Below are 18,061 nucleotides of genomic sequence, written 5' to 3'. Positions count from 1 at the left end.
GATTGCAACGAACTGAACAACTCTTGCATTTGTATTTGACAATCTGGGAACAGAGCTATGAAGTGTGTAGGAGAAACTATGGTGACTGCGAAACTTCTGAAAACGCCCGTATACAGAGGCAGTGTTTGGTTTGTCCATTCTGGGCCACTGTAGAAACAAAGTGGCTCAACATGGTGGATTGCATGGAAGGCAACCTGCAGTGTCTGTAGGTAAAAACTAGTGCTGTCAGTCAAACTCGTTATTAACGACGTTAACGCAAACCCATTTTAATGGCGTCAATTTTTTTATAGCGAGATTAACGTTCTTTTTGGCCTAGCAGACTTTGTAGTTTGTTTGACATGCTGTTGCAACAACTAGTAACGTTAGAAAAACTACAACACTACACCGGATCTAGCTAGGCCGGAAAAAAAACAACAGGCAAGCCGCACACACTTGTTTAAGAGTAGTAGACGTTACGTTTTTAGTGGATGGCGAGCACGAGACGCCGAAATGGATGCCAATAATATTCTGAATGGAAAGTTTACTTTTAAAAAGTTGCCAAATGGTTCCATTGACAAGACCAAAGTGATCTGTGTGTTTTGTTGTTGTGAACTGAGCTATCATCGCAACACGTCCAGTCTGAAATACCACTTGACGGCCAAGGACACAGCTGATGTGAATTCTCTGCCCCCTCGTCAAAGCCAGGCGACAGTGGATGATTTTTCAATAAAAACAACATTTGCACAAAGCAAGCCGATCCACTTTTCCATGTTGATAAGAGCATTAAAATGAAAAAAAATAATGGGACAAAAAGAAATCAAGGGACATTTAGAATAGATAAAAATGTGCGATTATTGCAATTAATTGCGAGTTAACTTTGACATTAATGCGATTAATCACGATTAAATATTTTAATCGTTTGACTGCACTAGTAAAAACAACTTATTCTAAAGTAACAAAAACGCAACAATTCTTATATTGAGGTGATAATACACTAATGAAAACATACCTATGAATATTGTATTCTGCCAATAGATCCTAAATGTTACACACTGGACCTTTAAATTGCAGTGTAAATTATATGAATATGCAATCTAATTATTGATATCTTCATGTGGAGAGCTTACTGACACTGTGTTTGGTTCCCATGCAATACTATATTTAATCAATCAACCTTTATTATCCTCTGTTTGTTATCAGTAGAAAAGGTGCGGCTCAAACAGATTGGGCTTTACGTCTGAACAGGGCTACTGCAATGGACAGGACTTCCACTAAATCCATGGCAAATAGAATACAAACAGCAACCCGACAATTTTAGATCTTGTTATGTAGTTTCAAAATGATACACATATCCAAATTCAAATAACACTTCACCTGGATAAGGTAATATTGTGTGATTAGATGTACCACAGTACGAAATAGGATTTATGCCTGATGCACAAAGTCTCTTCATATCTTTCTTGGCTCTGATTGGTCGTTTTCGTAACGCCCTTACACTTTTGTCATACAAGAAGGAAGTAATTGTTTTCATAAGAATTCTGCATTGACAGAATTTGTCAAGTTTCAGTTATTTCAAGAAACAGTTTGATAACATTATTAATTGGTATCCATCATTAGGTTAACCTTGCTGTCCTTTTTTCTGTACAACTGTCAGTTAACACCTGAAATACCCAGAATGCAGCGTGATGTGTTCTCAAGCCCTATAGCAATAAAGACTGCAGGACTGTCCCTACTTTGTGAAGCATGCTGCTGATATGAGGACATTTAGTTTGGTTTAAGAAGACTTGCAGAGAAACATCTAGTAGGCTCCAATGCTCAGAGATGGCAGAGCAACGCTAACAGCTGATCAGGTGATTTATTGAGGTAATAAAGTCTGCCCGACTGAACTGGTGGCCAGTAGGAAGCAGCCGGTATTGATACTAGAGAGTTATTAGATTAATGTAAGTAATAAAGTGTGATTGAAAGACTGTGACAACAGTTGGGCACTACAGAAAATGGAGGGGGCAGTCGTGTTGTAAACTACAGCATAAATCACTGTGACTTTTTTTTAATCTGCAAGTGGGTCAGATATTAATAATTACTAATATGATAATCCTATATATTTGTATTTGTTAAATATGATCCAAAAATGTTTCACAATGGTAATAACATTAGCATCGGCTGATACAGAGATCAGATACATGTGTATTAGAAAATAGATATATGTGTGTATATATAGTTCACAAGTGTATTGCTAATACTGTATGATTGCTATCATTGTTGTATGGCCTGGCTCAGAGTAGGGTGGGTCATGACCTCGCTATCCTGGTGGAAAAAAAAGCCAAACGGGGCACTGCTGGGTAAGCTCCTGTTTTGGGGCTAATACATGGTTTCAAATTGATCCATAGATACACCTATTGCATTTTAGGCAGTATAGGAGGGATTTACAATACTGGTACTGGTATCAGAACAACTCCAGATGGAAACACAACTACCAGTTCAAGCTTACTAATCACTAATGAAAGTGTAGGACACATTCATGACACATGCTGATCAGATTTTTTTCATGTAGGACAGAGCAGACATTTGTCGATGGAACAATATTTGAAACCGCTTTCATGAACGCTGAGTCATTACTGAGAAGTCAAGACTTGGGCTCTGTGACCTCATTGCTGCTTGCAACATTAATTGCGATTATTATATCCATGACTGCTCAGACACAATATGTGGAATACAGTTTTAGTTATTAACAATATAGATGTCTTGTTATATTTGTAACTTCATAGAAATTCCCTCAAATGCTGTCTAAATAGCTCTGACTGTAGTAGCTTTGAGACCTCTGTGCTCCATGAAAACTGTACCTCACAATTTCTGACACCATTTATCTTTCTGTCCTTCTCTCTTTCCCTCACATTCTCCTAACCCACTCCATTATTCCCCCATGTCTCCCTGTCAGTCACTTTGTGTCCTTGCTTATCCATTAAGGCTCTGACCGTTCAGCCTAGGTGTGAGCTTATCTGACACATGGCCTAAATATTAGCATAGGTTGTCCGGTAACTGACAAAGGTCACACGTCTGATCCCTGCAGCAGCCAACATGTTGATCAATATTCACACATTCTTGTTAAATGTCCTTCAGCAAATGCCCCAACCTGAAAATAACAGTGGAAGAAAGAGCTGCAACAAATTTGAGCTGGAAATGATTTACATTGCAAAATATGCAAATTTGCATATTTTATGTCAAACATTTTTTCATTTGTAATAACAAACTGGTACAACTTGCAGTGTGTGGTAGCTCTTCTGTTAAACACAATGTTGAAAAACATGTTCTAATACAGATAAACACTAAAATATGTTTCTGAAAATGATTTTAGGGAGGAAATAGACAATGTAGTAACACTGCACTGTCAAGACAGTTTGTAGTTGGTTAACAGCAAAAATTCATGCGCAGTAGTTAAGGGTGGATTTATGTTACCTCAACGAGTAAATCACTGAAATGAGCTGATTTTGGTCTGAAATATTTGATATAAAGGATAGAATAAAGGATTCTATGACTGATATTGAAGCTTCTCCACATAGTCTCTTTCTGCATATAATTGTAGTCTCTGGTATAAAGTCTGTGATTGAAATCAGTGCCCATAAAGCTGATAGGTGCTCTCTTTCACAGGAGATCCAACCTTGAAATTAGTCATCCTGCTCCCATCCTTCTTCCACATCTCATTCCCTATTTTATCCTTTTATTTGTGGTCTCAACCTTGATGTCTTTAATTTCCTTTCTTCCTCTCTCATCACAGCCATCAAAATCCTCCCCTCCCTCTCCCCCAACACAACTGCCCACAGCCTCCTTGTTTTCTGTCAGTTGTGAAGGTTGACTGTGTCAGTTGTATTAACAGCAGACTGATATGTTTGCTTCCACTAGAGAATACTGACAAATCCACATCACTAGTTCTCAGCCGGTGTGTCAACACACAACAGTGGACTTCCCTGGTCCCTGGGGAGGAGGCCTGTACATATACAGCACACAGTCTATAGAGTCCAACAATGATAAAACTGCAATGATTCCCATGGGGAGAATTCAATTACGGCAGTAGAACACCATAACAGATTACAGCCAGGGAGAAAATTGAATAGGGGATAGAAAGATATATATATCTCAGCAAGAAGAAAGTGATGAGGATTATATGAAACAGAGCTGAACTTTACAATACATGCAGAGCACAACTGATGAACAGAAAACATGGATAAAATGTTGGATCAAAGTCAGTGTGCTTAATATTTTTTGCATTATAGTCTGAGATGCATTGTCTGATTTCCAAACTTTAAATAAAGTATCACACTAGTAAGTAAAAACACAATAGTCAAGGTACACAGGGAAGATTAGAATTTGCACAGAGAGTGCAATTAAGTGTGTAATGCAAAACAAAACAGTTTTAGAACTTAGCAGGGAAAGGTTCCAACAGTATTAACTGGTTGTCTCAGCCAGCTGACAGTGTTGCGTGCAACTCAGCTTGTCAAATCTCTATTTCTAGAACATAAGGTATGTCACCGGTTTCAACAGCCAATCGGCTTGTTGCGAAGTCAGCTGTTCAAGTCAGTTACAACTGCCAGCTGTTCGAAATGGCAGAGTTTTGAATGGAGAAACAATCATCTCATCAATTTCGTTGCTATTGAGATTATATACCCTTTCACCTAGTAGCATTTGTTTGAACTGCCAGGGTTTCAAGTAGTTTCAAGTTTGAACGGAGCTGGTCTGAATTGGGCTTTAGTCCGAGCAATGAGGCACATGCTACTACCATTATATCAGTGTTGCAAAAATATGATGGTTACATATATTGCCAGAAGTGGGGTATTTTTTGAGGGCACAAAGGCCACATATCCAAGGCATCAAGGCTGCAGATTAAATTGATTCACTTTAAAACAAATCTATTTCTGAAAGCATTAATGCCTTTTTAAAACACTTCAAGAGAAATAAAATGTCTTTTTTATTACAAAAAATAATCAAATTTAACCTATTATTAAAATTCCAGTGTGTAAGATTTAGGATGACCAATTGCAAAAATGTAATACAATTAGTGCTGTCAAATGATTAAAATATCTAATCGCTATTAATCGCATTAATGTCATAGTTAACTCGCAATTAATCGCAAATTTTTTCTATTATAAATGTCCCTTGATTTCTTTTCGTCACATTATTTTTTCTCATTTTAATGCTCTTATCAACATGGAAAAGTGGATCGGCTTGCTTTGTGCAAATGTTGTTTTTATTGAAAAATCATCCATTGTCGCCTGGCTTTGACGAGGGGGCAGAGAATTCGCATCAGCTGTGTGCTTGGCCATCAAGTGGTATTTCAGACTGGACGTGTTGCGATGATAGCTCAGTTCACAACGACAAAACACACAGATCACTTTGGTCTTGTCAATGGAACCATTTGGCAACTTTTTAAAAGTAAACTTTCCATTCAGAATATTATTGGCATCCATTTCGGCGTCTCGCGCTTGCCATCCACTCAAAACATAACGTCTACTACTCTTAAACAAGTGTGTGCGGCGGGCCTGTTGTTTTGTTTCCGGTCTAGCTAGATCCAGTGTGTTGTTGTAGTTTTTCTAACGTTACTAGTTGTTGCAACAGCATGTGAAAAAAAAAATCATGGGAACAGAAAAGTGAATGCCTAGCTACACTTGCCGTAAGCCAGTCCGTAAACCACCTAACACAAAATTACATTTGTGTTATTTGAACATCGTTTATATGATCCCCAATCTCTGTACTTCAAATATCTCCTCCAAAGACCTCCAAAAATTGATTAGAAAGTAAATAATCCACCTTGTTCATGTTATGCGCCCACCATTACTACAGTTGCTCACTTCCCTCTCTCCACGTTCTTCTACGAACTAGCCTCACTGTACTGTGGCTACTGCGCTGTGATTGAACAGTGATTGATACAGTGACGACTCTCTGCCTACAAGAGAGGGATGTCAGCAGACTCTTTAAGAGGCAGAACCCCCACAAAGCAGCCGGAACAGATAATGTCTCTCCATCCACCCTGAAGCACTGTGCTGACCAGCTGTTTCCGATGTTCACAGACATCTTCAACACCTCATTGGAGACATGTCATGTGCCAGCCTGCTCCATGTCATCCACAATCATCCCTGTCCCCAAAAAGCAAGGACCACAGGACTAAATGACTACAGACCTGTTGCCCTCACCCCTGTGAGTCATGAAGTCTTTTGAGCGCCTTGTGCTTTCCCACCTGAAAGCCATAACGGACCCACTCCTGGACCCCCTGCAGTTCGCCTACAGAGCCAACAGGTCTGTAGATGATGCACTTAACATGGCCCTGCACTTCACCCTCCAGCATCTGGACTCCCCAGGAACCTATGCCAGGATCCTGTTTGTGGACCCCAGCTCTGCTACAGGACTAGCTCTCCCAGGTCAGTGTGCCTGACTCCACCTGCAGGTGGATCACAGACTTTCTTTCTGACAGGGAACAACAAGTGAAGCTGGGGAAAAATGTCTCTGCCTCCCAGACAATCAGCACCGGATCCCCCCAAGGCTGTGTTCTTCTCTGCTCTTCTCCCTGTATACAAACAGGCAGTGGGCAGTATCCAGTCGGCAGTCCGTCAAGCTCCTGAAGTTCGCGGATGACACCTCCCTCATTGGGCTCATCTCTGGTGGAGATAAGTCCGCCTACAGATGGGAGATTGACCATCTGGTGACCTGGTGCAGCCAGAAAAACCTGGAGCTAAATGCTCTAAAAACAGTGGAGATGGTTGTGGACTTGGTTGTGGTTGTGGAAAGAACCCAGCCCCACCCGCCCCCATCATCCTGTGTGACGCACTTCTACACTGCCATCATCGAGTCCATCCTCACCTCATCTATCACCACATTGTACACTGCTGCCACTGCAAAGAACAAGGGCAGACTGCAGCGTATCATTCATTCAGCTGAGAAGGTGATCGGTTGCAATCTGCCATCCCTCCTGTACGCCTCTAGGACCCTGAAGTATGCAGGCAAGATTGCGGCTTTTTGGTGCTGTTGCTGCTCTAGCTTCTAACACAATTCAAAACAATATGTTCTAAGGTTTTTAATAATAGTTTTTTCATCTTTCCTGTAAAAGATAGGGAGGGCTTAGTCCTGTTTGCCCATATATACCAGCCGTCCCTGTTCATAGGTATGTTTTCATAAGTCTGTAATTACTTGAATATAGGAATCGTCATGTTTTTGTTACCTTAAAATACAGAAGCAGCACGTCCTTCTATGGCCCCCTTGATTGACAATGTTTCTACAGTAGTCCAAAATGGACAAACCAAACAATGGGTCTAGATAGGGGTGTTCTTGGTGTTTTTTGTGTATTATGCAACCACCGTAATTTCTCCTTTGTGCTTGGAATTGGAGCGGGAAGCGAGGGAGTTGCGATATGCACCTACACCCCTACATGCCACTAAACCTGACGCACTGGACCTTTAAACAAGAGCGTACAGTTAAGGATTACCTATATTTGTAAGGCTGCAAATAGATGACATTTGTCATGAAAGTGAGTGTTATATTATATTTAATGCAGTAACTGCCATCTGCAGACATGAAGCACAAGCAAAAGTCAGTATCATGGATAAATACAAATGAACGGCTAAAGGTTTAATGAGAAAATGCTTCTGTCATAACAGGACCAAACTACAGTGTTGTTGTCATTGTTTGTGTCTCGTGAAGTTGCTGGAGTTGGGTTCACCATACCAAACTAATCTGTGAACATAAAAGGTGGAGTCAGTCTGTTTATGGACCCAGCTCACTTCATGTGGAGATAATATGTTCCCACAGTAGGTGTGGGGCTTCCAGGGCAAAGACATTTTGTTTGAGACTGAAAATCCTAGGTGTGAAAGTGTGTGTATTTGTGTGTGAAAGCTCTGTAAAGGACTGGCAGCCTGTCAATGCTCTTTACCTGCCTTCTGTGGCCTCCTGTGAGTTCAGCTCCCAGTGGACTGGACTATGTGGACTACACATTAGAGACTACCTGCTATGCTTTATACAACTCTGCTCCATAGTGCTGCTCCTGCCCTGCTGGGGATGTACTGGAAAAAAAATACACATTTTCACTGAAGTTTCTTTTCAAGTTTATAATATTTTTATATGCATTTATTTTCATATACATTTTTGATTCAGTTTTTCCCAATAGCAATCATATATACACACCAGACGTGTGTATCTCTCTCTTCTAAGACGATCTGATACCTATCTAGATACATGGGCTATAATACAATTCAGGGACAATGCATTATAATATGGAACAATTTGGTACAGTTTGATGCGATTCAATGCGATACGATGCAGTCTGATAGACTTCTTAACATTTTTTTAATGTAGATATTTATTTTCCATTCTACATTAAATTTAGGTGTTCATGAGCTTTGATTCAATCTCAGATCCTTCTGTTTAATGGAAAGGTGTGAGCAATATTTTGCAAATGCATGCAGTATTTTACACAGTCATTTAGTGTGTGTGTAGGTGCAGTTTGAAATCACCAAGCCCTGCATCTGCAGGAATCATCTTTTCACCCCCTCAGTGCCCTACACTGCTCTAGCTCTAGCTTCTTAAGCTCCTCTACAAACTTGAAACCAGCTCCTCTATCGCTATCTCTTCTACCTGTAAAGCTCTCAATCTACCACAAAAGTTTCTCTAAACTCTTTATTAAAACTAACTCTCCACCTCTAAACCAATCTTTTTAAAGGCAAATTCTGATTTTCACCAATGCTGGCGATTCATCCAGTCCATATTCTTTCTATTCCTGTCTTTCCAGGACCAGTAGCAGTGATAAGTGGTGAGGAAGACTCTGCCAGCCCCCTTCATCATGTGAACCATGGGATTATCAGCCCCTGTACGCTGGATGCCGGGCCAGATGCTGTGGTGATTGGAATGACCAGGATCCCCGTCATAGAGAACCCACAGTACTTCAGACATGGACACAACTGTAACAAACCCACCACCTGTGAGTAGCAGACACCCATGAGCCCCTATTTCTTTCATTTTTACTATATAACTACACTGATTGTTTGGCAGCAACATAATGTTTTGTTTGCCAAACTGGCCATAGGTTTTGGGCTAAAAAGCTTTTGCTTCTGCCCGAAATTTGCTTTTACCACCATTCAAATTAGAGGGGCTGCTTTCATCCAAAAGGGGACGGGGTATGACGCAAGAGCAAAGTACCTGGATAGGCTACTCTCATCTATGAGTGAAGTTTTTTCTTTAACTATTTGTCTTAACTTTAAATATTTGTGTCCTTATTGCAAAACCTTTTGCTAACTCCAAGACTACTCTTGATCCTAGAACTCAGCCTAATCTGTTCTGTTAGCTGAAGCTTTTAGCCTAGCTTTTGATATGAAAATCACCACACTCTGCTGCAGATGAAGGTAATCCTCCTCTTATTCAGAACTCTTGCACATAATCTGCATGTTACAGCTCATACTCTGTCACGACAAATTAAGACAAAGACACAGACAGGCTACGTGATGCGGTGGTTCAGCTGATATATTGATATATACTTCTGCTATCCCCCTTCCACCTCTTGCTTTTGACTCAAAATTTTTTTATTTATTTAACACAACTTAATTTCCCATGAGCCATATAAGTAAATGGACGTCTACTCGTATAGCGCCTTTCTAGTCTTCCGACCACTCAAAGCACTTTTACACTACATGCCACATTCGCCCTTTCACACACATTCACACAGCGAAGGCAAAGCCCATCAAACAGAAACCAACCCATCGAACAGAAACTAACACATTCATACACATTCACACACCGATGCATTCGGGGTTCAGTATCTTGCTCCTTCTCTCTTGTGCATCATGGAGCTTCTTGCTTTTCATTTCCCATGTAACAGGTTGGAGCAGCCACACTGCCCACATGAGCAGCGTGGCTCAGGCGCTACTGCAGCAATGCTTCACTAAAGATTCAGTGTGTCGCCTATTTTTACTCATGGTTCTGTTTGTTTTGTGGATCTGTTGATAGTCATACGGACATCATACCAGCAACGTTACACCTTTCACTGTAGTTTCAACAACTATATGTGTAGAATATGTCAAAGACACATCTTTTTGTTAGAGGTCCAGTGTGTAACATTTAGGAGGCTCTATTGGTAGTAATGGAATATAATATTCATAGGTATGTTTTCATTAATGTATAATCACCGGAAAATTAGAATATTTTTGTTTTTGCTATTTCAGAATGAGCCGTTTTTATCTACTGATGTTCACACAGCAGTGCTGCTTCACCTTCCCCTGAGTCTGCCATGTTGAACAACCATGTTTCTTGTTTTTTTTTTTTTTGGTCTTTTATTGCCTTTTTAATTGATATTGACAGCTGAAGATTGACAGGAAAGGGGGGTAGAGATTCGGTACATGATCACCAGCTCTACCAGGTGAGCTAACCGTGTGCAGAACCACCATGTTTCTACATCCCCTAATCGGAAGGTTGTTGGTTCCATCCCCGGCTCCTGGTGCCACATGTCGAAGTATCCTTGAGCAAGATACTGAACCCCGAATTGCGCCCGATGCTGTGCATCGGTGTGTGAATGCATTAGTTTCTGTTCGATGGGCTTTGCCATTGTTGTGTGAATGTGTGTGAAAGGGTGAATGTGGCACGTAGTGTAAAAGCGCTTTGAGTCATCGGAAGACTAGAAAGGCGCTATACAAGTACAAGGTCTATTTACTATTTACCATCCATGTTAGGGGACAGCAGACACAAAGAAGCACAAAAACTAACAACACAATCCTGAAATCCAAAAGCACATCGCACAAAAATATAATAACATTAACATTTGCAGTTCAGCCAGGCAGCTGTCACACACAGGTGGGGGTAGCCAGCATGTCCCGGGCGCAGGGTTTACGTTGGCATATACCGTGTTTGAAATACACCCGGCAGGTGTATTTCTGGGGACCAAAAGAATTTGGTGCAATTTGGACACACCAACACATTCAATATAAGTCACTTTTATTTAACAAGCAAACAGCTATCTGTGCAGCATGGAAAGTCTCTTCTGCCGGCTGCAGACGGGAGATTACACGTCGCTGTTAAACAGGAGTTTAGCTGACTGTGCTGCATTTACTGTAACACCATCGTCCCTCTCTGTTTCTGTCACAATTATGCAAAATACATTTATTGGATCAGAGTGTTTGTGTTTTATTGCTTTTTAAATGTAAACTACTGTATGGCTGTCTAAAAGTCTGGTAGTTGTTCTAAATGGCCAGAATTAATTGCCATAAAACCAAAATAAGTCTGCCCAGGCGTAATAGCACTTTCTTTTTTACATATTTCTCTGTGTTTGTTATTCCAGTAGTCTCTCCACCCTCTCTATGTCTCTATTGAACACAGATAATACAGCGGAGCAAATCACTTCTTTCCTTTATAGCCACATAAATCTCAGAAAATCCCCTGGGAGACACACACACAGACACACAGACACACACACACACACACACACACAGACAAGGTGACTCTTATGATGGATCATCAAATGTGCCTGATTATTTCCATTGTTGGTGGTGTTTGTATCAACTGTATTTCTTCCTGTCATGTGTCTGTGATCATAAACCCATCATCACCTTCATCATGTGAGCTCATGCACAACTCACTAGTACAACTCTCACACACACAGAAGAATACTTTTTTTTTTATTCTGCTCATTAGTTTAATATTTATCACATAGACCATCTGATCTTGCATTTTGAGGCAATAACTTATGTTTTATTCTATTATATTGTTGAAATGTGTTTCTCCATACATCATTCATAGGCTTTTTCCACCAATAGGGAACTGGCTCTGTTATAGTTCAAGCACCTAATTTTGAACCGTTCAGAGTCTGTTGATGATGCATCCAATTACAATGGTTCTTAGTTTGGTAGCGCCAAGGTTCCAAGAACCTTGAACAGAACTGGTTCAAGAACCAGGGATAATTTGGTTGGGCCTCAGTTAGTTTGAGTCAGAGGCCCAGTGTGGTATTGTGATGGATCTACAGATTCAAACAAAGATTCTTGTTCCAGGACTGACAGTATCTTTATTGACAGTCACATGTGACGGGCCAAAAAAATAATGAAAAGTAGAGTCAAAAGTACATAGATTCTAACGTTATTCAGGTGGAAGCAAAATACTCACCATTGTTTATTAAAACAACAAAAATAAGAAAAAAAAATAGCCTGTTTCATAATGAAAACATCCTCTCCTGAAAATGTGACATTTGGCCTGCCACATGACATGAAATAATTACTAGCTAACAATAATATTTACTAACCAATTATGCCATGAATTCCCACCCTATGCCAGGCCTGCATATAAATTGAGATGCCAGAAAAGAAAGGAGAAGAAAAAGAGGGAGCTGGCAAGGTCTTTACACCCAAATAATAATGGAATGACCAAATTTTCTCAGTCAGCTCAGAAAGCTGCTGCCATCCAGACTGAAGAGGCCAATGACAGCCAGGCCTTTCACGTTACTAGCCAAGAGGTAGAAGGAGAGTAAGTTTCTTTCAGTTACATGTGTTCGTATGAGTACAGCAGGGCCCATTCACAGCACCTTTTCAGGTGGCAGCCATTATTGTGGGTGGGCCTGATGCATATAAAGGTATTTCATAAGGCAGCACAATATTGGAAAAAGCTTAAATTTAACAAAGCAGTCACTTCACCCAAGTGAACATCCAGGGATTGGCCATTGAGATGGCAGACAATTATAAATTCCTGGGTGTTCACCTCAATAAAAAACTGGACTGGACTGAAAACACCCATGCTCTCTACAAGAAGGGCCAGATTCGCCTCCACCTGCTGAGGAGACTGAGATCCTTCGGAGTAAGCAGCGCTCCACTCAAGACTTTTTATGACTCTGTGGTTGCTTCAGCCATCTTCTATGCTGTGGTCTGCTGGAGAGGGGGCAGTACGGACAGGAAGTGACTCAATAAACTGATCAGGAGAACGAGCTCTGTCCTGGACTGTCCTCTGGACTCCATTGAGGAAGTGGGTGAAAGGAGGATGTTAGTGAAGCTGACATCCATCATGGACAACACCTCTCACCCCCTACATGACACTGTAGCAGCAGACTGTTACACCCAAGGTGTAAGAAGGAGAGGTTCCGCAGGTCTTTCATCCCTGCCGCTGTCAGACTCTACAACACCTGATCAATGTTGTAGTTTCTGTTTTTCAAATTACCACCATACCATAGCTTTACCACTTTACCATAGTTTTTTTATATCTGTATGTATTTATTTCATGTAAATGCTGCTGTGACAGGGGAATTTCCCCGTTGAGGGATTAATAAAGTAATACAAACAAACAAACAAACAAACATTCACATCACAGTAACATCACGCCGGTAACTATACAGCTGTGCTATTACATATTCCCCCCGGCACAATATTTCTTCTATTACCATGTAATTAAATGAATCCCTAGTTGTTCATTTTGTAATTACAATGTATTAAAGTCAAGAGTTATTGAAATTATTGAAAGTACCTTTCTAGTGCCGTTTGCACTGCCATCCTCTCCCCCCTCAGAGCGTCTATAGCAGCTATATGTATGCTGCTGGATGACGTGAGTCCCAGAGCTCATTACAGTCTCGCTAATTGCAAGGTGGCGGAACGGTCAACGGAGTGTGTGTGTGTTGTGTGTGTGTGTGTGTGTGTGTGTGTGTACGTGTGTGCAGCTGTTTGTGGATGAGTATCATAGCTTAAAGAGCTCATAGTACCCTATTACCCCACTAGAACACTACGTTCTCTGAATGCTGGGCTACTTGTGGTTCCTATGGTTCCTAAAAAAAACCCTTTTTTTCAAACTTCCTTTTCTTTTGAAACAGTTTTTGGGTTTGGGTTGGGGGGGGAAACCCCCACCAAATTTAAAAGTAGAGTTAAAAATTTTTTTTTTTTTAAAATTTTAATTTGGGGGGGGGGGGGGGGGGGGGGGAAAATTTTTTTTTTTTTTTTTTTTTTGGGGGTGAATTTTGGGGGGTTTCCCTTGGTGCACTGAGCTACTCTCTTCCTCTCTCTTTCTGCACTCATTCATGTTCCATTAATGCATGTACTAACTTCACTTCTTCCCCAGAGTTCTTGTGCTTTCTCGTCTCGCAGGTTCTATGGATCCTGGTGGAGCCTCCTGCCATGGTCCTGCTTGACTGCCATTGCCAATACTGTTGTTGCTGTGCACCTGTCTGTCTGTCTGTCTCTCGCTCTCTCTCTCTCGCCTCTCTCTCTCTCTCTCTCTCTCTCTCTCTCTCTCTACCCCAACGAGACGACCCCCCCCCAAATTTTCCCTTTTTTCCCTTTTAAAAGGTTTTCCTTCCCTTGTCGCCAAGAGCCTGCTCATGGTGTCTGTTGGGTCTCTGTAATTAATGTTAAAGAGTTCGGTGTAGACCTGCTCTATTTGAAAAGTGTCCTGAGATAACCTGTTATGAATTGGCGCTATACAAATAAATTGAATTGAATTGAATTGAGTGTACAGTGAAAGACATTCAATTCAATTCAATTCAATTCAATTCAATTTTATTTGTATAGCGCCAATTCATAACAGAAGTTATCTCAGGACACTTTTCAAATGGAGCAGGACTAGACCGAACTCATATAACATTATTTACAGAGACCCAACAGTACCACCATGAGCAAGCACTTGGTGACAAGGGCAAGGAAAAACTGCCTGTTAAAAGGCAGAAACCTAGGACAGATCCTTCGGCTCTAGGTGGGTGGTCGCCTGTCTCGACCAGTTGGGGCGAGAGAGAGAGAGAGAGACAGACAGACAGAGAGAGAGAGAGAGAGAGACAGACAGACAGGTGCACAGCAACAACAGTATTGGCAATGGCAATCTAGCAGGACCATGGCAGGAGGCTCCACCAGGATCGATAAGAACCTGCGAGACAAGAAAGCACAAGAACTCCGGGGAAGAAGTGAAGTTAGTAACATGCATTAATGGGACATGAATGAGTGCAGAAAGAGAGAGGAAGAGAGGAGCTCAGTGCACCATGGGAAATCCCTCGATAGTCTAGGTCTATAGCAGCATAACTAAGGGATGGTTCAGGACTCACCTGATCCAGCCCTAACTATAAGCTTTATCAAAGAGGAATGTCTTAAGCCTACTCTTAAATGTGGAGAGGGTGTCTGCCTCCCGAACCACAACTGGAAGCTGGTTCCACAGGAGAGGAGCTTGGTAAATGAAGGCTCTGGCTCCTGTTCTACTTTTTAGAGACTATAGGAACCACAAGTAGCCCAGCATTCAGAGAACGTAGTGTTCTAGTGGGGTAATAGGGTACTATGAGCTCTTTAAGATATGAAGGGGCCTGACCATGAAGAGCTTTATAGGTGAGGAGGAGAATTTTAAATTCTATTCTAAATTTTACAGGGAGCCAGTGCAGAGAAGCTAGTACAGGAGAGATGTGATCTGTACTCGTGCTGCAGCGTACTGACAGGAACTAGAAAAAGAGATGACATACCATGTACAAGATGGTATTAATGAAAGCATATTCTTAGTGTTAGCACTAGGGATACTATTTGTTCCTTCCCATTACCGATTCCAATGCCTGAACATGCGTACTGGCCAATACAGAGTATTGATCTAAAACACATGCGTTCAAAAATATATGATCAGCCATAACATTATGAGCACTGACAGGTGAAGTGAATAACATTGATTATCTGGTTATCATGGCACCTGTCAGTGGGTGGGATATATTAGGCAGCAAGTAATCATTTTGTCCTGAATGTTGATGTGTTAGAAGCAGGAAAAATGGGCAGCGTGAAGATTTTAGGGATTTTGACAAGGTGACGAGGTGGTCGTTAGGTTATGGCTGATTGGTGTATTTTTTTCTAACAAATGTATACTAATAATCCTGTTGATTGCTATCATTGTTGTATGGCATGGCTCAGGTTAAACCTTTTTTTCAAAGATAGATTAGGCAGCTTATGACTTTGCTAGCCTGGGGAGAAAAATGGTGAATGGGACACTGCTGGGCAGAAGCACGGTCCCATTTTAGGGCTAATACATATCGGATCAGTGCACACACACCAAAACCTGATTTTTGGCAATTCTTCCGATACTGGTATCAGAACAACAACTGTAGCACACACAGTTAGATACACTGGCTGGCACATACACAAAGTGTGGTGATGTGTGTGTGTTATTGCTGAAAGGTGACTGCCCCGTCCTCTCCCTGTGTTAATGGCAACATTAACCCTGGCTATTTGTAACTGCACCAATTAGCCTGTATGGTACACACACACACAGGCTGAGGTATACTCAGAGGACTCTCCTACAATCTGTCATACACACACACACACACACACACACACACACACACACACACACACACACTGACATGAATGTATAGGACATGCAACTGTGATTACAGACACAGATTCAAATTCACACACAATCACTAAAGATGACACACACACACCTGTGTTCTCATGCGCACCCAACCAGTACCAAAAGTACTACTTATAAAATTATTTACAAGGACAGTTCCCACCTTGCATGGCAGCCACTGCCATCAGTGTATGAATGTGTGTGTGAATGGGGTGAGTGTGGCATGTAGTGTACAGCACATTGAGTGGTTGAAAGACTAGAAAGGCGCTATATACAATATATATGCAATACAATGTGCAATAATTACTGTGCAATACCATACCATATTCACTGTGCAATCTATTGCCCATGTGCAACTGCTGCTACTATTTGTGTTATCTGTTGTTGTGGATTCTTACTGTTCTTTCTCTTGTGCATAGTGTTTTTATTATTTCCCTACTCTTACTGTTTTTTATACTGTTTTTTTTCTCTATCCACATTGCTGCTGTAACATTGGAATTTCCCCATTGTGAGACAAATAAAGGAATATCTATAAGTATAGTTCATTTACCATTTATTTTGCCCATGTTTACATACTATGTCAAAACTCTTTACTTTACATTGAACTTTACATTCAAAACATAACATAGCAAGAACTTAGTGGTTTACAAAACCATCCCAGCAGTATAATTTTCCCTCCATCTTACTCTCCAGTCCTCAACAAAAGAGGAAGATTTATGACCACCAGCCACATGATCAGATGTCCCTCTTGGACACAATGCATGTGGAGTAAAGCCTGTCGAAGCACACTGCAGCATTTGTGCATTTTTATTTTTATTTATTTCCATGTAGATATAGAAAGGTCTAGCAAATGTGCAGTCTCATTTAGTGTAACTGTGTGCTATGTTAGGTAAAGTTTTACAATAAATGTGCAAAATGGAGTGCAAATACAGAGGTTGGTCTAGTGTGAGTGTTTTGACTGCAGATTTCTGCCTCCACCAAGAAGGCAAATTCAGTGGTGCACAGAAAACTAAAGACTGACATTTATTTAATTCAACTGCAGCATGTCTTTTCTGAGGCAGTGGCCAGCTTACTCCGATCTTCAGACCTCATTGTCAACATTTTGCTATTTCTGTAGTTAAAAGTACTTCTGATGGAGCACTTGGTATCTCACGTGGTAGAGGCCCCATGTACCAAGGCTTTGCTGCAGCAGCCAAGGGTTCAAGTCCAACCTGTGGCCTTTTTCTGTGTGTTATCCTCTCTCTCTCTCCTTTTCCTGTCTATTTTGAGCTGTCATATCTAATTAAGGCATAAAAGCCCCCCTAATATATATATATATATATATATATATATATATATATATTTTAATTTAAGTAATTCTAATAAAAACTGTTCACAGGTGGGTTTGTATTTTGGTTGAACTGAGCCTTTAAGTGGAAGGATTCATGAAAATTAAAGGCAACACACAGGCTCCACCAAGCTGCCGACTTGTGAATGAATATTGGAAAGTGGCTGTGTGCTAGCATCTGACTGTAATGTGTGTTAACTCAGTCCCTATGTCTCTGTCTCTCTCAGATGTTCAGCATATTAAACGGAGGGACATTATTTTGAAGAGGGAGCTCGGAGAGGGAGCCTTCGGCAAGGTCTTCCTGGCTGAATGTTACAACCTGAGCCCCACCAAGGACAAGATGCTGGTAGCTGTAAAGGTAAAAGAAAGAAGCGGAACGCGTGTGTGTGTGTGTGTGTATGTAAACACTGGCAGCTGCCTTTCTGAGGAACGGAGAGAAAAGCATTGTGTGGAAAT

At 41.0% G+C, this 18,061-nt stretch overlaps 1 protein-coding gene across 1 annotated transcript in view; it reads left to right on the top strand.

Annotated features, from left to right (window-relative positions):
• Nucleotides 1–18,061, top strand: part of ntrk3a (neurotrophic tyrosine kinase, receptor, type 3a) — a 264,646-nt gene that overhangs the window by 179,490 nt on the left and 67,095 nt on the right. The window contains exons 13-14 of the mRNA XM_051383180.1: nucleotides 8,747–8,935; nucleotides 17,833–17,963. Coding sequence (XP_051239140.1) covers nucleotides 8,747–8,935; nucleotides 17,833–17,963 — 320 coding nt within the window. The remainder of the gene's footprint in view (nucleotides 1–8,746; nucleotides 8,936–17,832; nucleotides 17,964–18,061) is intronic.

Source organism: Dicentrarchus labrax, unplaced genomic scaffold (assembly GCF_905237075.1).
Source record: "Dicentrarchus labrax unplaced genomic scaffold, dlabrax2021, whole genome shotgun sequence".
NCBI classification, from domain to species: domain Eukaryota; kingdom Metazoa; phylum Chordata; class Actinopteri; family Moronidae; genus Dicentrarchus; species Dicentrarchus labrax.
Note: the sequence above shows the minus strand (reverse complement) of the source record. Positions and strands in the feature narration are given on the sequence as shown.